This window comes from Brienomyrus brachyistius, chromosome 24, assembly GCF_023856365.1.
Source record: "Brienomyrus brachyistius isolate T26 chromosome 24, BBRACH_0.4, whole genome shotgun sequence".
Lineage (NCBI taxonomy): Eukaryota > Metazoa > Chordata > Actinopteri > Osteoglossiformes > Mormyridae > Brienomyrus > Brienomyrus brachyistius.
Window position 1 is genome coordinate 9,413,435 of NC_064556.1, and position 27,560 is coordinate 9,440,994.

General features: G+C 38.3%; 1 protein-coding gene and 1 long non-coding RNA gene across 4 annotated transcripts in view; one reads left to right on the forward strand and one right to left on the reverse strand.

Annotated features, from left to right (window-relative positions):
* The window catches only part of LOC125719855 (uncharacterized), a 351,742-nt gene that overhangs the window by 280,961 nt on the left and 43,221 nt on the right, over positions 1 to 27,560 (reverse strand). The gene's annotated exons all lie outside the window — the stretch shown is intronic.
* Positions 21,194 to 27,518, forward strand: LOC125719837 (zinc finger protein ZIC 3-like). Of its 3 annotated transcripts, XM_048994635.1 has the most exons (5): positions 21,194 to 21,391; positions 21,478 to 22,451; positions 23,348 to 23,511; positions 23,714 to 23,886; positions 24,396 to 24,604. In XM_048994635.1, exons 2-5 carry the CDS (start codon positions 21,536 to 21,538, stop codon positions 24,433 to 24,435), a joined length of 1,293 nt encoding a protein of 430 aa, XP_048850592.1. In that variant the 5' UTR covers positions 21,194 to 21,391; positions 21,478 to 21,535; the 3' UTR covers positions 24,436 to 24,604. The 3 variants fall into 3 exon arrangements, with proteins under 3 accessions (XP_048850592.1, XP_048850591.1, XP_048850590.1); XM_048994634.1 differs by lacking the exon at positions 24,396 to 24,604 and adding an exon at positions 27,403 to 27,518 and having other exon boundaries at positions 21,194 to 22,451; XM_048994633.1 differs by having other exon boundaries at positions 21,194 to 22,451.

Consider the following 27,560-nt stretch of genomic DNA (forward strand, 5'->3'; position numbering starts at 1 on the left):
CTGCACCACCATGACACCCCACTGCGGATTAGGCACTGTAAGATCCATCCATCCATCCATTTTCCAAACCACTTATCCTACTGGGTCGCAGGGGGTCCGGAGCCTATCCTGGAAGCAATGGGCACGAGGCAGGGAACAACCCAGGATGGGGGGCCAGCCCATCGCAGGGCACACTCACACACCATTCACTCTCACATGCACACCTACGGGCAATTTAGCAAGTCCAATTAGCCTCAGCATGTTTTTGGACTGTGGGGGGATCCCGGAGTACCCGGAGGAAACCCCACGACAACATGGGGAGAACATGCAAACTCCACACACATGTGACCCAGGCGGAGACTCGAACCCGGGTCCCAGAGGTGTGAGGCAACAGTGCTAACCACTGCACCACCATGCCGCCCCGCACTGTAAGATCATATAGGAAAATTGCGTTACTGTATATGCCGCTGTATATGGATGGAGCACACGGATTTTTATGATAATGGATTTGCTAAGCTAAGATCACATGCAGCAACAAGATATGAAAAGTATGGACAACTTAGCATACAGTGCAAAACAAGACCAAGTGCAGTGACAATATATACACTGCAGACTAGTAAACACAGTGCAAACCAATGTAGATAGCATACAGTAAACAAATAGAATATTGTGAAATTAAGGAAATAACTATGAATTAAAATGAATGAATTGAAAAAAATAAAACAGCACAGACTTTTACATGATCAGATGCATTCTGGGTGCAGAGAGAATATACAGATGAGCTACAATAAAATAATATCTTATATGAATGATTAGTTTATGCTATAAATAACATCAGTAATTCAGATTAAAAATGGTTATGTTTTAGAACAACTGATTGCATGGCTTTATACACACACACTGAGGCAAACAACAAAATATGTTTTAAACTATTTTTTCAGGGAAAAAAAACACAATTTAACAATTAGATTAAATGCAAATTAAAAGTAACACAAAAAAAGCAACAAGAATTTCTGTTCTCCAAAAAGTGACTGATATCTAATTGGATGGCTAGATGAACACAGCTTCGGTTCCCAAACCTCTCCTCAGGGGCACCTCAGCCGTTCCATGCATCTGTTAAATCAGACCACCAGCTCACTTAATTAATTATCTTGACTAATTTAAAAAGTCAATGGGGTATTGATTAGCCATTGGATGGGTCAAACAATATGCGGGTTGCTGCAAATTGGAGAGCTTTCGAAATGCTTAAGCAGACAAAACCTTGATAGGTATAATATCATGGTTTTACACCATCATGACGACGATTAAAACCTTATTATCGTACCTGCCTAAGAGTTCTGCATGGAACTATATATATATATATATATATATATATCCATCCATCCATTTTCTGTTACCGCTTGTCCTATTCAGAATGGCAGGGCATCCAGAGAGTATTGTGGAGGATATGGGCACAAGGCGAGAAACACACACACAGGTTTGTAATTATCTTTGTGGGGACTCTCCATTCATTTCTATAGGGAAAACTCTAATCCCAACATGACGACCTTAACCCCTACCCAACCCTGACCTTAACCACAAATAAACAAACAAAATACAAGAAATATTGCATTTTTAGGTATTTGATTGCATTCACAGAACTTTGTGGGGACATGAAAAATGGTCCCCATCACATCAAAATAGCAGGTTTTTATCACATTGTGGGCAGCATGAGGTCCCCACAATGTAACAGAAACCTAATCCACACACACACCCATATATATACCATATATATATATATATATATATATATATATATATATATATATATATATATATACACACACACACATACACACACACACACACACACACACACACACATCTAACGAGCTGGAAGCTGTTAATGTAAGCACACGTACAGAACAGGTATTCTTTTCAAGTGCTGCACCATAATGGATATTTATTTTGTTTTACTTTGCATTTTTCAGACAATATTTGCGTTGCACAGTTCAAATATAAAGCTGAAAGCTGCTGATGTGAATACAGTACCGATCAGGTCCAGTTAATTTTCTAAATATACACCTTGATGGATATTTATTTCAGTTTCATTTACTTTTATTTTGATTTGCTTGTTAGTTTAGTTTGTTTTATTAGCAGGTTGAAGCAGTATTGATAGATTTTTTAAGAGAGACAGTCATGCTTTGTTCAGTAAACCGCCGTTTTATAAAGAAAGAAAGCAGCAATTAATGTTTTGTTTCTTTTAACCCGCTGTACGGTAAACATACCAAACCATGACTTCAAAACCGAGGTACATACTGAAGCAGCATTTTTGTGTACCTTTACGCAAAATTTTATTGCACTTGGTCCTGCCTGTACTGTACACTGTATGCAGTCTGCAGTCTTATGTTCAGCCCACTGATGTGAACTGTCTTCAAGTTCATGTACATTTGTACAATTTCATTTCCTTTGCATTAAACGCCCATGTTTCTCCTCTGGCAGTCAGATTCTGACTAATCGCTGGGGTTGTGAAAGGGTACAGAGCAACAGGAGAGTAAAAAAGGTGAAACACTTCTTGGGATTCGTTAGAAATTGCCGACTGACTGACCGCAGTCCTCAAGAAAGCAAATTAGATGTAAGAATTAATAGCACAGGAAATGACATCAATTTTAGGTGACGCAGTTGCTCAGTGGGTAGCATTGTTGCTTCGCACCTCTAAGACTGGGCCTTCAAGGTGACCCCCCCCCCCCCCCATTGCTGTTTGCATGTCCTCACTGCATCCTATGGGAGTCCCCTCGCAGTGCACAGACATGCAGGGAGGTGAACTGGCCGTAGCATACGGCTATGAGTGTGTATGCATGTATGTTCACTGCCATAAACTGGCATCCTCTGCTGCGCATCCCATCATATGCACTGGCGCCATCTGAGCGCCTTCTGACCATGGGAAGCACTTGGATAGATAGATGGATAGATTGCACTGATCATTTCTCTTTAGCGGAACACATTAACATACTCGAATGAAGGGATAGATCACTGACTATTGTAAAGAAAAGCAGTACATGCTTCGGTGCTTCACAGATCCAGAGCCTGGGGAGCAGGAAACAACCATAGGCTGAAAACTAACAAAATAATGCAAACTGTAAACACATGACACGCAGTCTTCATAACATCGGCAGATGCTTTTCTGTTTTAAATGAATGGAGCCTGGGTAGAATGTGCTAAGGACTTACGTCCCTCAGACGGCCGCGTTAAGGGAAGGAGACAAACCCTGGTGTGCCTCTTAGAAATGAAAGCAAACATTCACCACTCTGCAGTTTAAACGTACCCTATTCACTGTGATAAATGACACTGATTACTGTGCCCTCCACCCAGATTTAGAGATTCCGTAAGTTTTACAGCTTTGTTTAATAGCAGAGAACCACAAAAACTGAAGTCAGTAAAATTCAGTACCACTGACTCTCCTGAATATGTGCTCTGAGAAATGATATGGAAACCAGTGAACGATAATATAAAACAGTGATGTGCTGAATATAATGAAGTGCAGAGCATGAACAGAACGTACATCCAGCTTTTCTGCACACTAGGTTTGCCGGTCGCTCTTGCCAGGACATGGAGGAAATTAGCCATAAACTCAGCATCTCGGAGGGAGATCAGGCTCTGGGGAACGTAATAATGGTCAGCGTCCCAAAACGGACTCCCGGTCTTCTAATACAGACGAAGCCGCTTAGCTTCAAACAGCAATAAGATCAGAGGCTTGTTTTTCAGGCAGGAAACAATGGATGCTCCCATCTCTCTGGAACATGTGAGTTATATGGCTATAATGGGGGGAGAATGCTGCCTGGGGTCCGTGTCACAGCTTCTTGTGGCCAGATATTGGTTCAGCGATAAAATGCACCCCTTAACGTTCCCAAAATTTAGTCGTTTTGTTTGTTCCTCTAACCAGTGACAATTGGCTCTTTTTCCACTGCCACCAAGAACTGGCGGATTTCCATTGTAAAGAACGAGAGCCGTACCCCAGCCGTACCCACACAGGCATGGCCCTGCCGAAAGCGTTACCAAACCGAGCTGGTTGCGTCACCACCATCTGATTGGTCGAAATGCACGGAGATACCGGTGTTCTGCGCATGTATTACCTGACGGAAAAAGAACATATTCTATGTATTATTCATCATTAGTGGTATCGCACGTTATATTAATATATAGTAATTCATGATAACTCGAAACTTGCAGATTTCCAACCTCCTGCTTAAAACAGTACCATAGAAGAGCTGAACGGAATGGATTGGTAATGCAAATTTACGCGAGCAAATGCTAATTCGCCTAGTATTTAAAGCTTGCAGAACACAGCGGTCCTCACAGACATGCTGGCGGAAATTAGCACACAAACAAACAAACAAACAAAAGAAAACACCTAACACATAGTCAATCATGATGTACACCGTGTGAACAGTAAATAAGCGTCTCTTTGTTTTTACGTCACTGTCTCTCTCCAAACCCGACGACACCTTTACCTTCCTGCAGTGGAAACCCGAAGCTGGAACTAGTCTCTCTTTGCGGTACAGTTCGAGTACGAGTCGATTCCTGTATGCCAGTGGAAAAACGTCACGTAACACACACACTAACTGGGTTAAGGTTTAGAGACGAGCTGTAGCAAAGCGAAAAGCGCATTTATTTACACAGCATCATTCATACATGCAGACTGCTTTACAGAAGATTAAAACTGCCATAAAATGAAATCTCAGTAAGTTAAAATGCTATTAAATACAATAAAGTTGCATGCATTAAAAATGTTTTTAAATTGTTAAAAAAAAAGCTACGATTCCAGCACATTCAGCCAAAAAGACGGTGAAATAAAAGGCTCTAAAGCCGATATTTAAAAGCTGCTATAGCTGCAGCATGTCTAAGAGCCTCTGGCCTATTCTAGTTTTTGGCTGCATAATAGCTGAAAGCCATTTCATCCCGCTTAGCTCAAGCTTTAGGAACTGCCAGAGTACCAGCCCCGGAGGCTCGAAGGGTCCTGCTGCTTTTTGTAGGCTTCAAGCATCTCTGCGAAAATAACAACACAATACATAATGATTATTATTACACAGTAATAATGAAAATAACAAAATTCGCTACTGTACTGTACCTCAAGTGGATAAACTGCTGAAGCCGCGCAATGATTTCAAGAGTGTCACAAGAGTGTATGCATTTGTTATTGCAAGCTGTTGTATTTAACCCAAACTTTTAATATAATGGGCTTTATGGTAGTCTGTTTGTGAGTACGAGTCGTCCGTAAGTCGGACATAGTTAACACGGGGATTGCCTGTATTACATCCCTTAATACAGGAACAAGCTCTAGGGATGTGGTGTGTGGCTCTGTTGCTGTGGTCGGAAGGTTGTTGGTTCAAAGCCCGTGACTGGTCGAGTGACATTACCTTGGGCCCTTGATGCCAACAGCTCCAGGGACACTGCTAGACCCTGCTCTGATCACTGCTTTGGACAAAACTGTCTACTTGATAAATAAAATATATATAAGACAATTATAGTGGATGATGCTATCATACTAACATGTAGTATTTCGATATTATACATAACATATATGTACTAAGCATAGATTGCGAGAGTGAATAAGTACTGTCACATTCGCCAAGACCAAAGAAATGCCTGAAATCTGTGCCACGCCCAAGTCCTAATTATTATCTCCCGATTGGGTTTCATATCTATTTAAAACAACATACTTAAACTGTAACATTTTAAAGCCACTGTTTTTTTCGTTTGTTGTCCTCAGTTTCCCATGATTCCTATACACCAAAAAACAGTAAAGAAAAATGCAGTTTCTGACAAACAGATCACTGGGAATTGTAGGAAACTCCATTGCAGGCTGTCTGTGCTTGCTGAGAAATGAAAAACAGCCGTCCTTGTGCTATAAAAACAAAAATAAGAGCAGTTTCTCATAGACTAATACTGACGGGATAGTTTGAGCAAATATATTGTAAAAAGAGGGCATCGTACCTTAATCATTTTAAAATGACATCACATACCACTGAAGAGAAACCCCCTGGCTTGCTGAATATAATGTTTCCATGGAAATGCAACATTGTGCTCTGCATAGAATCTATGCTTCTTTCATTTAATTACGCGATTTATAACAGATTTCTTTTTGTGTTTTCAAAAAAAAAACATGCAAAAAAACAGAGAGCTTATATAAACTAATGCGACTAACATAACTGTCAACAATTATTCCAAAGGAATTACAAGCTGCCACGTTGATGTTCCAGCTGCATGGTCTTGTTATGGCCTATCCAATAGGGGAAGCATCCATCCATTTTGAAAACAGACTTCCAAACGCTTACAGACAGAGTGAGACATCATCTCTGTTAGCTTTCCCAGTCCAGCACAGACAACATGCCGTCTCTTACAACACCCCCTTTCCTTATGTCACCCCCCCCCCCCCCCCCCATCTCTACCCCCATCACCAACGGCACCATATGCCTCTTCCTCTTCTCTCAGACACTTTTCTCTGATGGGGAAAAGCAAAATAGCTTCCTGTCCTCTGCATTTTTCTGTTGGACAATAGCTCTGCACCTCCCGGAGATGACCACAAAAATATAAAGAACTGACTACGCAGTGGAGTGCTTTTATCATTCATTTCCATCACACCTGTGTCAAACAGTCCAAACCGTCAGGGATGTCATACAAGTCAAAATGCTTTAGCGACAAACAGGCAAATGTCTGTACGTTGTAAGACTGACCTCCTCACAGAGGATTAAGACATGTGTAGCAGAACATTGGACTAACGAACATTAGAATAACCTTGTATAGTAAAACAACCCTGTACAAAGAAATTTTATAAGCTTTTACAGAAACACTTTGATATTTGAAACTGCTATTTGCCCTTTTAACAAATACACTGTAAACACTCTGAAATGCTTTAGTCTCTTAGTTTTATTTCTTATATTTATATTTAGAAATGTTTTCTTTCCAGTTTTATTTTTCTAATGAAGAAATGTATCTCTTTCTTATTGCTTAATCTGGACCCGGGTCTGTAGTAGAGGTTTGACTGATTGATTGATTGACTAATTGATTGATGAACTAGCGACAGCGGCACAAACAGAATGCATCTACCTTCCCTCCCTCCCACCATCCATCTATCCATCCATTTCCTAAATCTGCTTGTCCTATGCAGGGAGTGACTCATAAAAATCCATTGATGCTGAACAGGCAAACATAATGTGACGTAAACATACCCTTCAAAAAAGTGTTTTTCATATATGTTTAATGAGTCAATTTTGTATATGTATTATAACAGTTTTTTAAAATACATTTCCTCATTGTTACACCACCCAGGATTAAAATAAACCTGTCAGCGAAAGTGTTTCTCTGTACATAAAAATAATCAATCATGACTATCAGTATTTTAGTGTGTAGTATGTGTAGGTTATAGCTGTTATTATTAGTCATTAGCATCAGTATTTTAGTGTGTAGTATGTGTAGGTTATAGCTGTTATTATTAGTCAATAGCAACAGTATTTTAGTGTGTAGTATGTGTAGTATATAGCTGTTATTATTAGTCATTAGCATCAGTGCTTTAGCGTGTAGTGTGTGTAGTATATAGTTATTAGTCATTAGCATCAGTATTTTAGTGTGTAGTATGTGTAGCATAAAGCTGTTATTATTATTCATTAGCATCAGTATTTTACTGTGTAGTATGTGTAGCATAAAGCTGTTATGTTTAGTCATTAGCATCAGTATTTTAGTGTGTAGTATGTGTAGTATATAGCTGTTATTATTAGTCATTAGCATCAGTATTTTAGTGTGTAGTATGTGTAGTATATAGCTGTTATTGTTAGTCATTAGCATCAGTGCTTTAGTGTGTAGTGTGTGTAGTATATAGTTGTTATTAGTCATTAGCATCAGTATTTTAGTGTGTAGTATGTGTAGCATAAAGCTGTTATTATTCATTAGCATCAGTATTTTACTGTGTAGTGTGTATACTATATAGCTGTTATTATTAGTCAATAGCATCAGTATTTTAGTGTGTAGTGTGTGTAGTATATAGATGTTATTATTAGTCATTAGCATCAGTATTTTAGTGTGTAGTGTGTGTAGTATATAGTTGTTATTAGTTATTAGCATCAGTATTTTAGTGTGTATTATGTGTAGTATATAGCTGTTATTTTTAGTCATTAGCATCTGTATTTTAGTGTGTAGTATGTGTAGTATATAGCTGTTATTATTAGTGAATAGCAACAGTATTTTAGTGTGTAGTATGTGTAGTATATAGCTGTTATTATTAGTCATTAGCATCAGTATTTTAGTGTGTAGTATGTGTAGTATATAGCTGTTATTATTAGTCATTAGCATCAATGTTTTAGTGTGTATTGTGTGTAGTATATAGCTGTTATTATTATTCATTAGCATCAGTATTTTTATGTGTAGTATGTGTAGGTTATAGCTGTTATTATTAGTCATTAGCATCAGTATTTTAGTGTGTAGTATGTGTAGTATATAGCTGTTATTATTATTCATTAGCATCAGTATTTTAGTGTGTAGTATATAGCTGTTATTATTAGTCATCGGCATCAGTATTTTATTGTGTAGTGTGTGTAGTATGTAGCTGTTGTTATTAGTCACTAGCATCAGTATTTTAGTGTGTAATGTGTGTAGTATATAGCTGTTATTATTAGTCAATAGCATCAGTATTTTACTGTTTAGTATGTGTAGTATATAGTTGTTATTAGTTGCTGTCATGGATCCCAGTTCCACAGAGCACAATGCACACAGAAACATAGGCTTTATGTATTTTCCAACATTTTCAGCAGTTTTCCCCTTTTAAGAAAACTGTAATCTCACCTACAGGTAAGTTCTTGAAAGTGCTAGTTGCGTGGGTATAATATAAATAAATATATCTCAAATATACCTCACCTGCAAAGTAGGAGATGAATGAGTCCATCAGCAATGCAAGAGGAAGCTGCTCCTTCCATGCACATTGAGAAACTGTTCTGTGTAACTTTTCAGTTATAATACAATGTAGGTTTTAATAAGGAATGCAGTAATATGTAAACTGATATACCTGAACTCAATAAATACAGAAAGGTCACAGACAAATAAGACAGAAATATTACTTGACCACATTAAAGTTAGATCAGTGCATAACTTTTCGTACGTTTACTAGTGTACAGCATCGTGCCTCGATATTTTTCCAGGCCCCGTCGAACATTAAATATATAATTAGACATAATGGGCGTACAGCTGTAAAATGTAGCTGTACCCGGAAGTGGTCGGTTTTGGGTGGAGGGACAAAAGCTCTCCCACCTTTGATTAAAGGTAGAAATCGGAGATGTGCATTAATGTCTTCTCTCCTCACCAGACTCATTAAGCAACACCTGTTTGAGGGGTGCGGCCGAGGAGGATGTCCGGCAGAGAAAGGAGAGATGATATACAGAATTATGAAAATCATATATGGTTGTGCAGATATGACTAAGTCATCTTCTCATTGAGTCCTGTTATACAATATTCACAGGATTTCATCAAAATTTATATGAATATATCTCACTCAGGTGACTATATTTTATGATATTGTTCATACAATTAGTTACATTTAGATAATTTCTTGCATAAATGATCTCTTCAGTTTAAAAGTACCCTTTCATAGTGTGGACAACCATGCAGATTATTTAATTCACTGACTCTTTCTACAGTGTGTAATTATTACACACACATACATTCACATGCACACACACACACACACACACACACACACACACACACAGCTGTATTCATATCTTTGTGGGGACTCTCTGTTCAGTTCTATGGGAAAAACCCTAATCCCAGCTCTGATAACCTTAACCACAAGTAACCAAAAAATACATGACATTTTTGTTTTTTTGATTTACAGAATTTTAAAAAAACTGAGGTTGTCCTTCAGGGGACCAGAATATATTTGTTAAAAGTTACAAGTATCCAGACAAGATTAAAAGATACAGGTTTTTATCACATTGTAGGGAAATCTGGTCCCCACAATGTAACAATTACAAAACACAAAGAGAAGCGCACGCACTGACACACACATGCATATTAAGAGTGCAGCCTTAAAGCTTACAGCCCCGAGACGGATTATACGGATGGAGGATGATGTAACACCGATTATATTACTAACTGGCACTTCAACAGGAAGCTCAGCCTAGCTGCATTCATTTATGCTACTGATGTGCTTTTTGCTTCACTTGTAATTTGCTAATCTAATTATTTATAGTATAGTACTATCTAAAATTTTGAGATTTTGAATTAGGCCTGGCTAACTCACTCTTTCAGCCAGTCTTTTCCATGCAACGACATAATATTCTTTTAGTTTCCTTTAGTTTTGATCACACCATTTCCGGTCAAAGAGAATGGGTATACCTTAATGAAAAACGTAATATTAACATAGCGCAGACACAGCAGTCATTTAAATGAAGTCGCCCCAGAATTAGTCTGTAATCGGTGTTGTATCTTGTTTTTACCTGCGTTTACGAAATCCTTCAAAACTGATGTCCCTGTTACACATAGACATTTTAAATCTAAAATATTGTAAATAGGCAGCAAAGCCCACGAGCATCTACACCCCCCTCCCCCCACCCGAAACACTACTGACTGTTGTTTTCGGATTTCCTCTGAATTCAAGAATGACGTTATTTGATCCACAGACTAAAATTCAGTATGCATTCATCAATTAACTCATATCATGTCTGTATTCATTCCACTACTCCGTTCCTGTGCGGTTTTATTAGTAAAAAAAAGTAGAGAGAGATTTTCGAAACGTTGCGTTGCATTTATTGGACCTCACGTATTTTCCAATACACAACTCTGAGCATAAATTGCTATTACTAAAACAACTGTAGGATCAATCAGTCACTTAAGTCTACAAAGCCCTTAAAAAGTTACGCGCTTTGAGTTACGCGTATTCTCCGCCCCGCTCACGGAAAAGAAGGCGCGGCCGTGCAGTAAGTATAATTAATTAATCAAACAAGAAAGGGGGGTTATGCCCTCAATGATTTTAGCAACAAGCAAAACGTGAATAATGGACTAATTATTTTACTTTGTGGACATAATTGAAATCCACAGAAACCTTTATATGGCGGTAACCTACTACGCTTAAGCCAATATTTGGTCATTCTCAGGAACACAAAACCGAAATGTTTCAGTGTTTTATGCATTTATTTTATCTTATTAGGTGTAATAACATGCTGTCATGTATTAACTTTGGTTTCACGACCATTTTCCACAAATAGGTACTAGCGTTGCACGTTTAACATCAAATACCACAAAACTAGATAAAAAAATAGATAAAACTTCACTGCAAATAACCCACAATAGACGATCAATTAGTATATAAGCCATTAACATGTATGTTAAATTGATTTGTATTGTCAATAGTTTTACTCCGCAACGGATTAACTACCACAGAGGGAAAATCTATATTTTATACAATAATATAAAGTAAGACTGTCGTCAAACTAATTTTAAAAAGGATAGAAAAGTGATGTGTTACGGTAATGAGTTCGTGAAAATGATCCATTGTGTTTAAAAAGAAATCCATATGTGCCTAGAGCGCTTGGGAGAATCAACCCTCAAAATAATATTTAATTGTAGTGTTGATGTATTGTTCTATTCTCGTAGATTAGTTGTCACCGAGTAAGAAAAGTATTGAAAACAAACAGAGAGAGAGAGAGAGAGAGAGAGAGAGAGAGAGAGAGAGAGAGAGAGAGAGAGAGAGACGTACTCATATCTTTGTGGGGACCATTCATTCATTATTATGGGCAAAACTCTAATCCTAACAATGACACCCCTAACCCCCACCCAGCCTTCACCTTAACCATAAGTAACCAACCAAAATACAAGACTTTTGGCACTTTCACTTTTTTGATTGTAGTCACAGATTTTTATAAAATTGAGTTTCCCCTTGTGGGGACCAAAAAAGTGGTCAACATCAAAATAACTGTTTTTTTATCATATTGTGGGGAAAGAAGTATCGTGATGTATACATGAACCGCGCGCTCACACACACACACACACACACACACACACACACTCTTATGTATCTATAGATATAACTTGTCAATCAATTTAGCCCAGAACACTGAACTTGGCACAATGGAAAGTCTATTGCTTGTAGCATTTCATAACTATTAGTTTTAGGATGTGTCAGGACCACCCAAAATTAATTTAGTTTAAGAAAAATATCCAGTATCCCATCCCTTAGAAGGCATGTGATGACACTATTCTGGTGAAAAGGTTTCGGATACACCATGACTGGTGCATTATCTGTTAACGAGGCCCTTCCGGAAAGGTGAGCCAACACAGAACTGAAAGCACCAGTGACTCAGGGCAAAACTTTGGCTCAGCTGATTGGTGGCTTGTGACCAGGGAGAGCAGTCCATAGGGCTGTCACTTGTGTAATGAAGATGTGCTTTTAGGGTGACATCATGGGTGACATGGGGTCTCGTGAGAAGGTGAGTAAGATTAAGCTCTTGATGTTTTAAGGTGAATTCATTTAGTCAGTGTGGGAGGGGCATGGATACCATGGCAGATTCAGGGGGCCCAGCGCTTGACATAGGCCCATGAAGATGTAAAACCGTACATAAAATTGCATGGCGGGGGTGTACTAACATTTTTCTTCAAGAAGCCCAGAATTTTTAGGTACATCACTGCAGTTACTATAGCCGCACTGGCCTTTGGTTACTGCTGCCTGTATTTTGCTCTCCTTGCTGGCTTTGGCCACATAATCCTTCAAATCTATATTCACTTGCTTAGAAAGAGAGATTGAGCAGCATTCCTGAAAGCCGCTGACCTTACATGCGTAAAGGATATCATAGGATCAAAGGCGTAGCTTTAGTTTCAAAATTGGCAGGGACCAAACCATCCCGAACCCCCCGCCCCCTTAAACACAAACGGGACGCCCACAATATTGGTAGCGACATACCTACAGATATACTGGCGAAACTCAAAACTGTCGCCCTTGCGTAGTATTGCGCGTGGGAATGCCTCTTACGCTCACTACCGTTGTTAAATAGTTAATTGAAGTCCTTAAAATCACACTGAAATGGCTTTTCACCTAAATATACAGATGAATCAATGTGTTCTATCTCAGTTCTCAATACATGAATCAAGATATCGACTCTTCTTAATATATTTTTTACAATTATTTTTAACCCGCAAAATGTTCGGTTCTGATTTCGGTGACACGTCACTAATACTCCGAACACTCAGAACGCCTGGAATTTAAATGATCATATATTCCTTACATTTTTATCAATATATCAAGACGTGTAAAGGTACCAAAAAATCGAATTCAAATAAATTACAATTCATAAATTAGGCCTATTCTGATTACCTGGCTTTATTTCTTAAACTATCCGTATTCTTATAAACCATCGAGAAATCAATACATTTCTTTTGTCATTTGCCTAATAAGTGACACGATTGGTGTGGTTAGGAACACGACTTAATTATATAAGTAACAAAAAATGTAAAAACTTAGTCATCCCACAGATTAACGTCAAGTTTTGGAGCAGTACCAATAAACGTAATGGCTTATTAATATCCCAAGAGAAGGGGTGTGATTTTATTTAAGTTTGGCTTTCTTTGAGTTTTCTATTTTTAACTTTATTTATTGCAAAATAATCGACAGTTATGCTGCATATGCGTTAATGATGTAAGATATACACATAAATTTGCTTGGAAATACTGACAAGACACACATAGATGATTAAATATTCAGCTGCAAACACATTATATCAGTCAAATTGTATAAAATGTATATGATTTTTATTCATTGGTAGCAATAAATCATGGAAAATTAAGGACATCGATTATCAAGAAATTATAATCGATGTTTATATAAATAATTTCTTTGTATAATACACTGAACGTCATTTCACGTTAATATCAGTCTACATCAGTGCATATTATACATGATGCACTTAGGCTACATCGCATTTAGCGCATGTATTTGCTGTGTAATTACTGACGACGCGATTTAATCGTTAAATCATGAGAAGCTCCGTTCTAACTTCGGATCCTCCACATGATCTCCTAAAGAGTAGGAGCCCCCACCACCTCCCTCCCTCCCCGAGCTGCGGATGGAGTTCATGTAATCTACGTCACATTTCCGGTTACCAACAGATTATTCTTTTTAGTTCGTCCTTCAACTATGACATTTGAAACCTAAATGTATAAAGCGACAGGACCGCTTGGCAGATGTCTGTAAACGTATAAAAATAGCCTATAATAAAATTAAATGTATGTATTCATTTTCTCCGTATTTTTCGTTTCCCAGCTGATGGAGTTCTCTTTTGCTCAGATTTAAAAACAATCACTACATTGTCAAACACTTGCGTAGAAATAAGAATATAATTCTAAACATATAATTGTAAATATCCACCTTTTGGGTGAAGTTTCCATAAATGTATCCGCAATCTTTATTTAAACTTTATGCTTCCAGAACCGTCAAAGACGAGGACCGCATATAAAAATACAGACCTATATAAAATGCATTTGAGCGTCACTAACCTGCGTGCGTTCTCTTGCGCATCTTTAGATTTCCCGATCTTTCGATAACTTTCTCAGAACCACGGAATAGGCGTGAGAAAGGTGTTTCTCCAGTGTGGACTCTAATGAGCTTGTATTTGTTTAAAAGAGTTTCTTTCTTTCTCTCTGCACTATGGTTCCCAGTATGCTCAGCTTGGTCGGCTCCCCCGAGGTGCTCTATCGCTACATGGCTGACAAGTTCATGCACAGTCACATCACCGCTTCTCTGCATCCCCCCACCCCGATGGCGGTCTCTCCATTTGCAGACCACCTCGCACTTCACGTTTATGCCATGACCACCTGAGGAACGTCACCTGGATTCCGCTGAATGTTCAAAGGCTTGCGGAGAGTCACACACTGAATGACTGTTACCAGCTGCCCCTTGGCCGGTCAAGTCCGCCACCGTAAGAGGTTGCTTCTGGGATCATGGTAGAGCGAAGATCATTTGCTTATTGAGCTCTTGGTAGCGTCGAAGAAGCAGTGGGCCTTTCGCGGTATATGTGACAGAAAACGGTCGGTTTTTGCCTTCTGTAAGAATCGGAATTCAGAAGTGCCTTAGTCGGAAGTTAATGTTAATTAGTTTGCAATAGATGGTTGTTTCAGAAGTATGTGATCCACAGCTGATGCCCTCGGGACTGTTTTGAAACCGAGTAACAAGGTTCTGAAGATGATAGAACCGAATCACCAACATAACTAGTGAAACACATCTCTGGATAGTCTGGTGAATTGTGCGCGGGGCCGAGTTTTAAGGCGCCGCCGGTGGGGTGTCTGGTGCTCGCCCCTGCCAAAGGTGGCAATATCACGCTGGGTTCGGAATTGCTTTCCCTACCTTAGACGAAAGAATAAGGGTAGACACTAAGCCGCGATAAAATTGTAATGTAAGCTGTACATTTGGCTATTATCTCTTAAAATCAGTTAGTGTGGTGTTTGGATCTGTCAGTGAATCTTTATATCAACAACAAGGTGCTAGACATTAGATGGAAACGAAATTCCACGCGCTGCAGTCTCGCATAAGATCAAGTTAGTGGAAGTTGGTGAAAGTGCGTCCCGTGCAGGTCACTCTGTGCCCTCCTGATATGTGGCAATAACCATAGTAAAATGCTTCGAACCAGGCCGTGCAATATAACAGCACAGTATGCACCTCTACTTTTAAAAGCATTGGGATTGGCTGGAATTAAGTGTGATTGACGCTAGGTGGGTCTGTTTTAAAAGGACATACATGTCCAAGCTAAGAAATGTTCCAAAGAAAATCCATATAAACACATCACGTATGAATTGTCCAGTTTAGCTCGCTCTGTAACTCATATGCACGGTATTTAAAATATCCAAGATTTTTTCAATGAAAACAGGGATTTGGCCCAAAGTGGCGAAAGCGCAGATAGTGCACATTGCTATTGCGGTCTCCGAGAAAAATAGTAATAATGCTCATTCAAAGAAATATACCCACAATCTGTTGTAAGTCAGCACCGTAAACTCAGAATATTGCACAAGTTTTCGTGTTTCAGAATATTACTCAATTTACACTCTTGTTTCTCCAGGATCAATGACAATACATAAATAACACAAGTACGAAGTAAATTTGTATTTTAATTCTTTATCAAGCCGAAGTCGGTTTAATGCAGCAGACATAAATGAGTAAAACACAAAACACAGAAGTTACAATAATTTCATTTTAAAGTTTCAAGTTAAAATAATTTCATTCAGGAAAGCGTTTGATAAGAGTTTAAATTAATAAGAACGTGTTTTCTGTAACAAGGCATTAATTAAGGCATATTGCATTTTTCTTATATGTGTTTAAAATCATTTTTGGAGAACCAAACATAAAACACTAGTGGTGACAAAAAGTTGCATGCAGCAGGATTCTCGTCTGAAATCTCTCTCGTTTGGCATCAGACCTAAGTACCAACCTATATTCCGCCAAATTCGGCTTGGCACAATAATACACGTTTACGCTGCGTCGCAAAGAAAGAGATTTATCATGTAAAGTTTTTTTTAGTTTCGTAAATGAAATACACCAAAAACTGAACAACGCACCTTCTCAACACCCATATTCAGTGATGATATGGTGAATATTACTTAGGTCTTCAGCTGTTAGACGAATAGGGCACTTTTATGTCCAAAAGTCATATTTTAAAGAATTTCTTGAAATCTAAACAGACGTTTGTGACTGGATATGTCTAACGACTATACGACAATGTTCCCAAATATCTAACTATGAAATATATTATCTTACGTTTTCACGAATAACTTCGCGATTAATGGATATATTAGTCAAAAGAAATAGATTCATTTCCCGGTAGCGTCTGAAATTATTCTTGTATACTTTCCATTCATCTTCTAAACGCGTACTCTTGTCGGGTTTTTATATTTGATCGTCATTATTATTTACACATTCACACAAACAGGAAACTCTTTGCACTGGTCTGATGTTTCTAAAATAGCATACGTATTAAATCCGTCATACTTAAATGACAGCTTAAACTTTATAATACTGAACCTCGGAGTCCTCGTCTGTAAGGGCCGGATTCAGTTTAATATCTGAGCCGACTACCCAAAAATATATCGCGACATCACTATTTTATTAACTGCAATAATAATTGATTTTAAAAAGTGCTTTAAGTCCTCCTGACATGTTTTTAAACAAGGCATAGATTTGTTGTAAAATATAAATGTACTCTTGTCTACACATTTAGAAGTTTATTATAACGCTATACAATTTAACTCTATTAATCTTTTGCTGTTAATTAGAATAAATAGATTTCCAATACATTTTAAAACGTGTAAGTATAAGCTAGTTCATCCTAGTTCACAGGTTTTTAAGCCTGTGTGTGTGTATGTGTCTGTGTGTGTGTGTGCGCGCGCGCGTGTGTGTGTGTCTGCGCATATGTGGTTCTGTTTTGAATTGAATTACAGCGTGAAGTGACAGAGTGTTAAAGATCTAGTTATTTAAACAACATTGAATTCAAATGGTTGTTTAAACAGTTTTATTTCCGGAATTACTAAATGATGAAAAATATGATGCAAGTGACGGCAAACGTCAGGCATAAATTCGAGATAATTAGGAGAGAATAATTTGGTAGTATGCTTGGAGGAATGGCGTGTGTAAAACTTCCTTTTGAACTGTCCAAATGAAATACGTGATTTCGTGTGTGTGCGTGCGTGTGTATAAAAAACTGCTGTGGTTACTGGATATGAAACCATCGTTTTGAAAGGCTTGGGGCATTTCAACGTCTGCTCTACGAAGCGATGAGACCGCTTTAAAAAAAATCTACTGTTCTGTACGTGCATCTTCATGAATGTCTTGGTAGAATTGGTACATATATCTGAATCTGTGTTAAGGTATTATTAACTCTTACGTGCAGAACCTCCACACTAGCCCTCAATATGGTATGTGTACTTTAACTACCAAAGTAAAGAACTTTAGACGACATCAGTAAAATTAAATTCCCCGATTAAAAAAGGGAGTCTTCTGGACCACCGCTAAGTCACAGGTTGCTGATTGAGTTTATTGTTGCGCTCACACAAACAGTTTATGAGGTCGAATACACCTATAAACACTTTTAGTGAGTCTTCTGTTAGATAACAATCGGGGACACAGTAGGGCGCTTAAACTTTAACATCCGTCAAATATGCTACAGCCACATTCGAACATTATAATAAGAATCACACTTAACACTTAAAGGTGTATATATGGGAGCAATGGACATAGCATTGGAAGTCAGTTATAGTTTAATAAACAAGATACCTACATAATGGAACGTAATACATAATTATTATCCACGTCCGTCTTGAAGCTGCATATTCTGGTCCGGATCATACCGTAATTGTTATTTAGACTAAACTATTTGGAAAGTTTTAAAAACAAATTAGATTGAGACTTCAAAATCCGAAAAAAAAATCCTCAACAGTTAAATGGCCATGTTTGAGTACTTTTTAGTTTGGCCGTTATTGGGTTAACTGCAAGAGAAATGCCTTCTCATCAGTAAACATCAAGAGCAGACCTATAGAGGCGGTCGCTTTCGGGGATTGCTGCAGTACTCCAGTACAGTCAGTCGCATGCACGTGAGAAAGGTTTTTTAAATAAAATTTATTTAAAATACTGTAGTGCATAAAATCTGCATGGGATCCTTGAAGTGTAAATTTGAACGTAAAGTAAAAATTGTCCTTCACTCTATCAGTAATCAGCAGAAATATGAAACTGTAACTTTTTATATGCAGATACAATTATTATTATTATTATTATTATTATTGTTGTTGCTGTTATTGTTAATACTACTACTACAAATAATAATATATGTAGCAGGTGTTGTTTTGCTAGTAGTAAAAGGGATGGTAAGAGTGTAGGAAAAACAGTATTTTATAATATTTTAGCGTGAATATTTAAAACTTTGAAATTGGACAGATAAAACACAGCCACAATAATGCAGACTATATTTTCTACAACCAAAACCTATTTGTTTTTGCACGTGAGAAGATGTTACTACTTAAAACGAATCATTAAATAACAAGCCATTTGAAAAGGCTCCATGAGTGCATGCGGGAAACGAAGCACGGTGAATGTACAAAATTGCTAACTTGCCAGCATTTTAACTTTCTCATTTCGTCGAAAGGAATTCAAAAATAGGAGAGCTGTGGCCTCACATCATCGTGTGATACATACTGATAGTCCCCAATAACATTTACTTTAAGTTATTTTTAAAGCCATTCACCACAAACTTCAGAGTAGATGGTTAATTGTGTGGAGCCTCGGCGTAGAGTGTCGTGTGCTGGCGGTGTTCAGCCGCGTGCCACACCGAGGGAAAGCGCACATGCTTCTTGCCGTCACTTAGACTGTTCTACAAGCATTTAACATCATCCCCGTGTGGGCCTACAGGCCATTAATAGTAACCCTACCGTGCTGGGCAACTTCAACAAGCCAATAAAATTCCTGTAAGAAAAGTTAAGAAAACATAATTGCCTGTAATTTCTGGCAGTTAGAACAGGATGCAATAAAGCACGCGCATTGGCCTTTACAGTATTATTTATTGTCAGACATGTATACACACGTATCTGTGAGATAGAAGACTTTCTGAACATGCGTTATGTCTCAAACTTCAATGATATTTCTCTTGATTTCCTTATGCAGAAAATCATATAAAAGTATTGCATGGTTTTAAGGAAAACACACGGGAAAGGACAGATAAATCAACCAGGAGTTTACATCACAATGCTCGTTATAATCCAACCTTAAGTGTCTAGTAAATCATATAAACAACTGAACGTGAGCGGTATTTCCTCCTCTTCCGCAGTGCATGCATTTGGGAGCAATAAAGCAACCCACCTCCAAATTGTGATCAAAGCGTTTAATTTTCTCCTGGCACGTCTCTCACTTTATACAAACATTCTTCCACTATCTCCAGCCGTGGCTATTTTGTTGTAGACCGTTTAATAATTAGGAACATTATACATTATACGAGTATTTTAGTAAGAAACTCACCTTAAAAATTTATTCACATTCTCGGCGAGCGTGCCCTAGGAATGAATGCTGCGTGTATGGAAGGTTGCTGCAGAATGAACGGCTGATGTGGACGAATTCTTTTCTTTTTTTCCACATTATTAAAATAAAGAATTGCGACGTCTTTCTGGATTAAGCCGGTCCTAGGATCAAGAACGGCTTGTAGTCATAAAGCCTCGCTTGTAGTATTCAACGAGACTATGAACTTGATGAGAATGTTTCCTGCGGCGAGTCGGCGGTCGCCCTGTGAGACTGCCGCACCAACCCGAATTTTGAGAGACAAATCTGAGGATATAACAATTACTGCCATCTTTCTTTCTTTCCTTTCTTTCTTTACTTAGTCCCACACCCTATAGCTCTTTGGTACAAACGAACCCCCTCCCTCACGGCTTCAATAAAGCAAGATTTCGGAACTCTGCCAAATGTACTCATGGCCGCGTGAAACGAAATGCAAGACAAACTGATAATAATTAATGAATAATATATAGGCCCACAATTAAACTATCACTACAATATCACCCTACACATGCGACAGGATTAAACAAATTTAGACATTTCGTAAATTTGTTTAATCGCAATTAATTGCAAAAATATTCGCTTTGAAATTTCGCGTTAGAAAACTCATTTCGTTTCAGAAACTTTTGATTCTTTTTTACTTCGGTGACGTTAAATTCGGGAAACATTCAATTACACGAGTGTTTACATAAGTTTAAAAAATTATATATACACACGCACACACGATGTTGCATATAATCTGGCTATTTTTTTAATGCAACAGCTGAAGCGATTCGACAGGATAGAAGGTTGTAGCAACAGGAAAGTTAATACGCATACATTTTACGTATTGTACATACATACATTTGCTCCAAGTTTTTTTTTTACGTAGTCTGGTAAATAAAATATCTTAAGTCATTTTACATGGGTACCACAGTTAGCTAGTTACAAAAAAAGTAAGATTTATTCATGCGAGACATTCCGCTGCCTTACCTGCAAATAATACCTCGCCTAACCAATCAAAATAAAGCTTCGAGTCGAACTGCCATTTTCAATATCAAACTGTGCCAATCAAAAAGTATCTAGCCAATTAATTTACTACGCTTTTGTCACGTGTCAGTGAGGTAGCGGGAATCTCATTGGCTACTGTAGGACTGCCTCCAGAGTTCATTTATGTGCTGGGAGTGAGTGATTGACTTTATCAGTCCAAGGACATCATTCACTTGGAAAGGGGGGGAAGTTCGATCCTCTTTTTAAAGGATCGCATTTGCGGGAGTTTTTTTCCCTCCCCTAGTTACCGAGACAAGAAGCATTTTGTTTATTATGCGACGGTTTAGTGTTATCTGCTTTTTAAATTCTACACCATTGGTCACAGTAAGTTGCTAGTTTATGAACGTGAGTATTAACATTTTGCCTAAAAGTCGCATCTTTTTCTTTACTTTGTATTTGTTTTGCTCTGAAATGACCATGCTGCTTGACAGCGGTCCACAGTTCTCGGCGTTAGGCGTTGGAGGCTTTGGGACGCCGAGGCATCATGAGATGGGAAACAGAGATCCTGGACTGGGGCTCAATCCCTTTGGAGATTCATCACATTCAGCTGCCTTCAAGCTCAGCCCCGTAGCTCACGATATTGCCGCCAGCCAGACTTCTGCTTTCACGGCGCAAGCCTCCGGTTACGCAGCAGCTCTCGGACACCACCACCACCACAGCAGCCAGGTGGGATCTTATGGCACCGCAGCCTTCAATTCTACGCGGGATTTTTTGTTCAGAAACCGTGCAGCAGGTATCGGAGAGTCTGCGGCGAGTAACACGCAGCATGGGATCTTTGGTCCTTCGGCGGGGAGTCTGCACGGACCCACCGGGATCTCTGAAACGGCGGGACACCTCTTGTTTCCAGGACTCCACGAACAAGCCACGAGTCACACTTCGCCGACGGGACACGTAGTAAATACGCAAATGCATCTTGGTTTACGCGGAGATATTTTTGGAAGACCAGATCCCTACCGACCGGTTACCAGTCCTCGTACGGACCCTTATGGTGCTACCCAGTTGCACAACTACAATCACTCTATCAACGTGAACATGCCGACACATCATGGACCTGGGGCTTTCTTTAGATATATGAGGCAGCCCATTAAACAAGAAATGTCCTGTAAGTGGATAGATGAGAACCAGATGAATCGGCCGAAAAAGACATGTGACAGGACTTTCAGCACCATGCATGAGTTAGTTACGCACGTCTCCATGGAACATGTTGGCGGCCCGGAGCAAAGTCATCATACTTGTTTCTGGGAAGACTGTCCCAGGGAAGGGAAGTCTTTTAAAGCCAAATACAAACTTGTTAATCACATACGAGTGCATACTGGTGAAAAACCATTCCCTTGTCCGTTCCCTGGGTGTGGAAAAATATTTGCCAGGTCGGAAAATTTGAAAATTCACAAAAGAACACACACAGGTAATATATTTTGATGTTTTACGTTGATTTTGTGCTCTCTTCACAAATGCAAGATGTAATATTTGACGTAGTTTCCGTATAAAAAATAGTATGTAGTGCGTCAGAATGGAGCGCGAGGAGCCTTTTTCGTCCAAGAAAATGTTGAATCTCGTCTAGGGTGTTGCTGGGGGCTTCCGCTGTTTATTTATTCTAAAAAAAATTACTAGTCTCCAACATCAAGGTCTGAATAGTAGAAAAGTTCAGATTAAAATACTGTTGAATTATGAGTGTTATGGGACTGTGTAAGGGTAAATCTAAGAAAGGCGCCTGCCTTTTGCTGACATTTGAGATTCGGTTGTTATTTGGGGCTTTGTAGCGGCCTCTCTGCCCATTGTGACCGTCACATCAGTATGTGTGAACTACTACCCCTGGCCTAACGTGTTTATCCAAGTTGACAAACTACCTCCGCTAGTTACGGTTGTTTATTGGCTGGCAGTCTGTGTAAGGGTGTTGTTCCTAGATTATATTTGATTTTCCATTACTGCGATAGGCAACTACTATATACGACGATTTGGTATCAAGATAAAAGAATTATTATTGTAGTCTCCGAAGTCGCTGGAAAAAATAGCCCCATCTAGACTAAAGTGTTTATATTTAAGTGAACCAACTGGTGCATTCATAACTATGAGTATAAATATTTCTAATGCCGTTTCCCAATTGACTCTTATTTAGACGTTTACCGGGTCGCCAAATGTAAACTGCGGATCAAAACGTGTCGTGTTTCCTTGCAGGAGTGTCAGTCGGTCCTAATCCTTTACCGAGTGGGAAAGTGCGAACGTGGGGTGAAAATGTTTAGTTAGGCTTCCAAGTAAGTTTGTTTCACGTCAAAATGTGTGTGTGTGTTTTTTTTCCTGCAGGTGAAAAGCCGTTTAAGTGCGAGTTCGAGGGTTGTGACAGACGCTTTGCAAACAGCAGCGACAGGAAAAAGCACATGCACGTGCACACTTCAGACAAGCCGTACATTTGTAAAGTCTGTGACAAGTCCTACACACATCCTAGCTCTCTCAGGAAACACATGAAGGTAATGCACCACAAACACATTTCCACCTGGTGTTAAGAAGGCAATCATTTGCAAAGGATACTGAAGTGATTTTATTTCAGGACTGGATTTAGTGTCGTTTGTTATATATAAGTTACTAATATTTTGGAATATGCAACACCAATTTGGAACTATTATTATTATTATTATTATTATTATAGTAATTGTAAAAATAATCTTGCAGGTTCACGAGTCTCAAGGTTCAGAGTCCTCTCCAGCTGCGAGCTCTGGGTATGAATCGTCCACACCACCCGCTCTAGTGTCAGCAAACAGCGAAGACACGACAAAACCGCCCTCATCAAGCATGCAAAACGCCCCAACACACAACGAGGGACTTCCGCCCAACTTTAACGAATGGTACGTTTGAAATTCAGCAGCAAAAGTGGACCAAAAGGTTAAAGAAACCCAAACCACTTGCACCCCGAGGTGTTTCAAAAACGGTTAATGGAACTACTTCACGAGGAGACGAGATGGCGTCAAATTCGCCGCGCCGTCAGCCCTCGTCCCTTCTCAGGATTAAAAAAAAAGACTTTTATTCTGAGCGAGAAGTAGAATTATAAAAACACGACACTGCTTTCTAAAAATCAACCAATGGAGAAGTCCGTGTTCAGCTGAAAGATAATTTTATTTTTACTTGTATTTTTTTCTCAAAATCGTATTTAAAATAAATAAAAGGAATAATCCTTCACGATGGGTCATATAAGGGTGATGCTCAGGTCACCATTTAATTGATTGTTAAAACTTCACACAGTCTTAAAAAACGTGCCAAAGTCTTTGTCTTGAACTTGAACAACAATGAATATATGCTCGTGAATGTATTTTCCTCATTTTATGCGGTCTAATCTTTTGTCATTATCCGTTTTCAGGTTGAGAAATGTGGTATTCGATTATGATTGTCACCCTTGAATAAACCGTTGCCTTTTGTTAATAACAATGTAAATACATAACCTTAATGCCATATTTATCCATTTGTAATTTAATTATCGGCATAAGTTCTGAAAATGATATTTATGGAAATGTTTTCTAACACTATGTACAGTTTTGAGTCGATAACATTAAAATTCTCAAATATAAAGCTCACATATTGCAATTGTATCTGTTTTTTAAATACGTACTTTTGTCTCAAAACTCGTTAAAAAATACGCACGTGGATGGACGTTTGTATTATACTGTTTTATTCCCACTCACTGTTTAGCGTGTGAGGAAAGTTATAAAAACCTATTTTAGCCTTTCAGAAATCTGTTAATGCATTATATAGAGGCAGCGCTAACAATGTAGCATGTAACATTCAAACTTCCCGCGAGCAGTGTCGTGAACTTTTAATACATATTAATTTATTTTCATCGCTCTTATGTTTTCCCATGCTATTGTGAAGCCTGTCTGATGGTGTTGTGAAAATATAAAATTAAAAGTAAATTTGAAGAAAAAAAAGTAAAGTAACGTTTTTGTCATGGGTTTAGGTAAAACCGCCATTGGTTTAGGAATATTGATTAGGCTCCAAGTGCTTTCCACCATTATCTCAATGTACTTCCGTTTTCATTTTTACCATAATGTAGGCTTCTCTTCAAATACATACACCAAGTATTTTGTAGGCCTTCATGACTGCATAGTAACTGTATTTTAAGTGGGAAGTTGGGAAGTTGCATACATTTGTCAGACATAAATTCAAAATGTTTAAAGTAACGGGACTCTCCCTGTTATTTGAGGTTACAGAAAATAACCTCTAGGTCCGTTATTGTCCCAGCGTATATTGTCTTTGTAGATGTAAAGATGTGTTCCAGTGATTGCATTAATGTCACAGCACAGTAACTTAAAAATAAAAGTTTGTCTGTCAGTATCCTTGTTATAATGTAGTTTTTCTGTAAAATAAAAATGACCAATTATTTGTGTAGCATCATCAATGTATTAATAAACACTGGATTGCACTATAATACATTGTCGCTCGGAAAATTACACCGAAATAAAGCCAATAACTATATGTCCGGTAAATGTATCAAAACTCGTATTTTTATTTCGGTTTTAAAGATTTGCAAGTAGCGGACAGTGTAACCAGGGTCTGTTTTCGCGAAGGTCAACACTTTCCGAAGTACTATATAAAGTCGTTAACAATAAGGAAATTACTTGTGTTCAGTATATCATTAAACAGTCTAGGCCAAATTAAAACTCCAGATTCTTTGTTCGCCACTTCCCGCATTTTTAACCCTAACTCTCGTGATATTATTAAAAAGAAAACAACGCTGAACTTAGGAAAAACAAGGAAAACGGCACCGACAAACATTTCGTCGGCACAGCTCTTCTTCAGAAATAAGATCATAAAGTGAAACTCTGCTGCCTTTCATTTGCAGTGTTACCTTAGACTGAAAGACACTGAAATCTCGAACTAAACATACCCTTTTAGCAACAATGTTAAATACGCAGCATCCAAAAAGCAACCTAAAGCATCAAGGCGAAGTGCAATGACAACTTGACTGCTGGTTTTTTTTAAGGCATGTATCTTTGCTGGGAAGATGAGTTGCAAGTGCAGTTCTTAATTTCTGCACATTGTAAGATTATAACTGGATTAATTGGTGAGTAGATTACGTAAATAAATAACGTCTCATACTAATCCGTCAATGCCAGCAACACTTCCTTGTTGAGGTGGTGTACAATGCCTCACGATTGAGGGCCTCAAAGTGTTAAATAGGTACTTAACGGTAAAAAGTGTGCATCAGGAGACATAAATACAGTATTTAAGATGGTGCATATACACAAAATACGTAAAGGGGGGTTAATATATAATATTAATATCGACATTTTAAAGGTTAATATCCATAAGTGTGTTCCAAAACAGTAGCTTTACTTACTGCTGCAATGTATGCAATTACTTCCTGTTGGGGAAATTTTGAAAAACCAATTATTTTTGTGAAGCTATGCAAGAAAACCCATACAGAAAGGGTTTAGTATTTCAAAACCAGAAAGTGTTTTGTTTTTGTCTTTGGTATAGATAAAACACATGAAAATGAAAATGTGATCTTAAAAAACAGCCCAAACTATGCAGACAGTCATATAGATCACAATAAACAATGACAAAGCGATAAACCCTGGGGTCTTTCTTTACAACTTCTGTAGTTGTTCGGCCATATCCATTTTATTTACGGATTATTTTAAGTAAATTTACATTCTCTTATACTAATTTTGTTTAGGATGGAAACACAAATATGTTCAGAAGATGTGTTTAAATGTGTGGGCCAGTATCAGACATGTTAATTTCCGTAATTATTTGTTAAAATGTAGCAAGTCTATAATTATAAAATACTTTATATTAAATGACAGACAGGCTGCACAACTGCAGAAACGCAAATGCACTGGCACAAACATACAATATTATAATCCAGCTGCAGAAACGCAAATGCACTGGCACAAACATACAAAATATTATAATCCAGCTGCAGAAACGCAAATGCACTGGCACAAACATACAATATTATAATCCAGCTGCAGAAACGCAAATGCACTGGCACAAACATACAATATTATAATCCAGCTGCAGAAACGCAAATGCACTGGCACAAACATACAATATTATAATCCAGCTGCAGAAACGCAAATGCACTGGCACAAACATATAAAATATTATAATCCATCTGCAGAAACGCAAATACACTGGCACAAACATACAATATTATAATCCAGCTGCAGAAACGCAAATGCACTGGCACAAACATACAATATTATAATCCAGGTGCAGAAACGCAAATGCACTGGCACAAACATATAAAATATTATAATCCAGCTGCAGAAACGCAAATACACTGGCACAAACATACAATATTATAATCCAGCTGCGGGTTTTTTTGCACTATAACAACAGACTACGTTTCCCTTTTTGCACAGGCACATATAATCTGCCCCGACAGTTCCAGTTGCTGCAGACTAGCATGAAGTTACAATATGGCGGCATGTGATGGCGTGGCCACCTAATAAAGATCCCAGTGAAGTCAGTGAACCAACACAGTGTTAGATCTCCATGCTCATCTCAACCCAGTGCAACG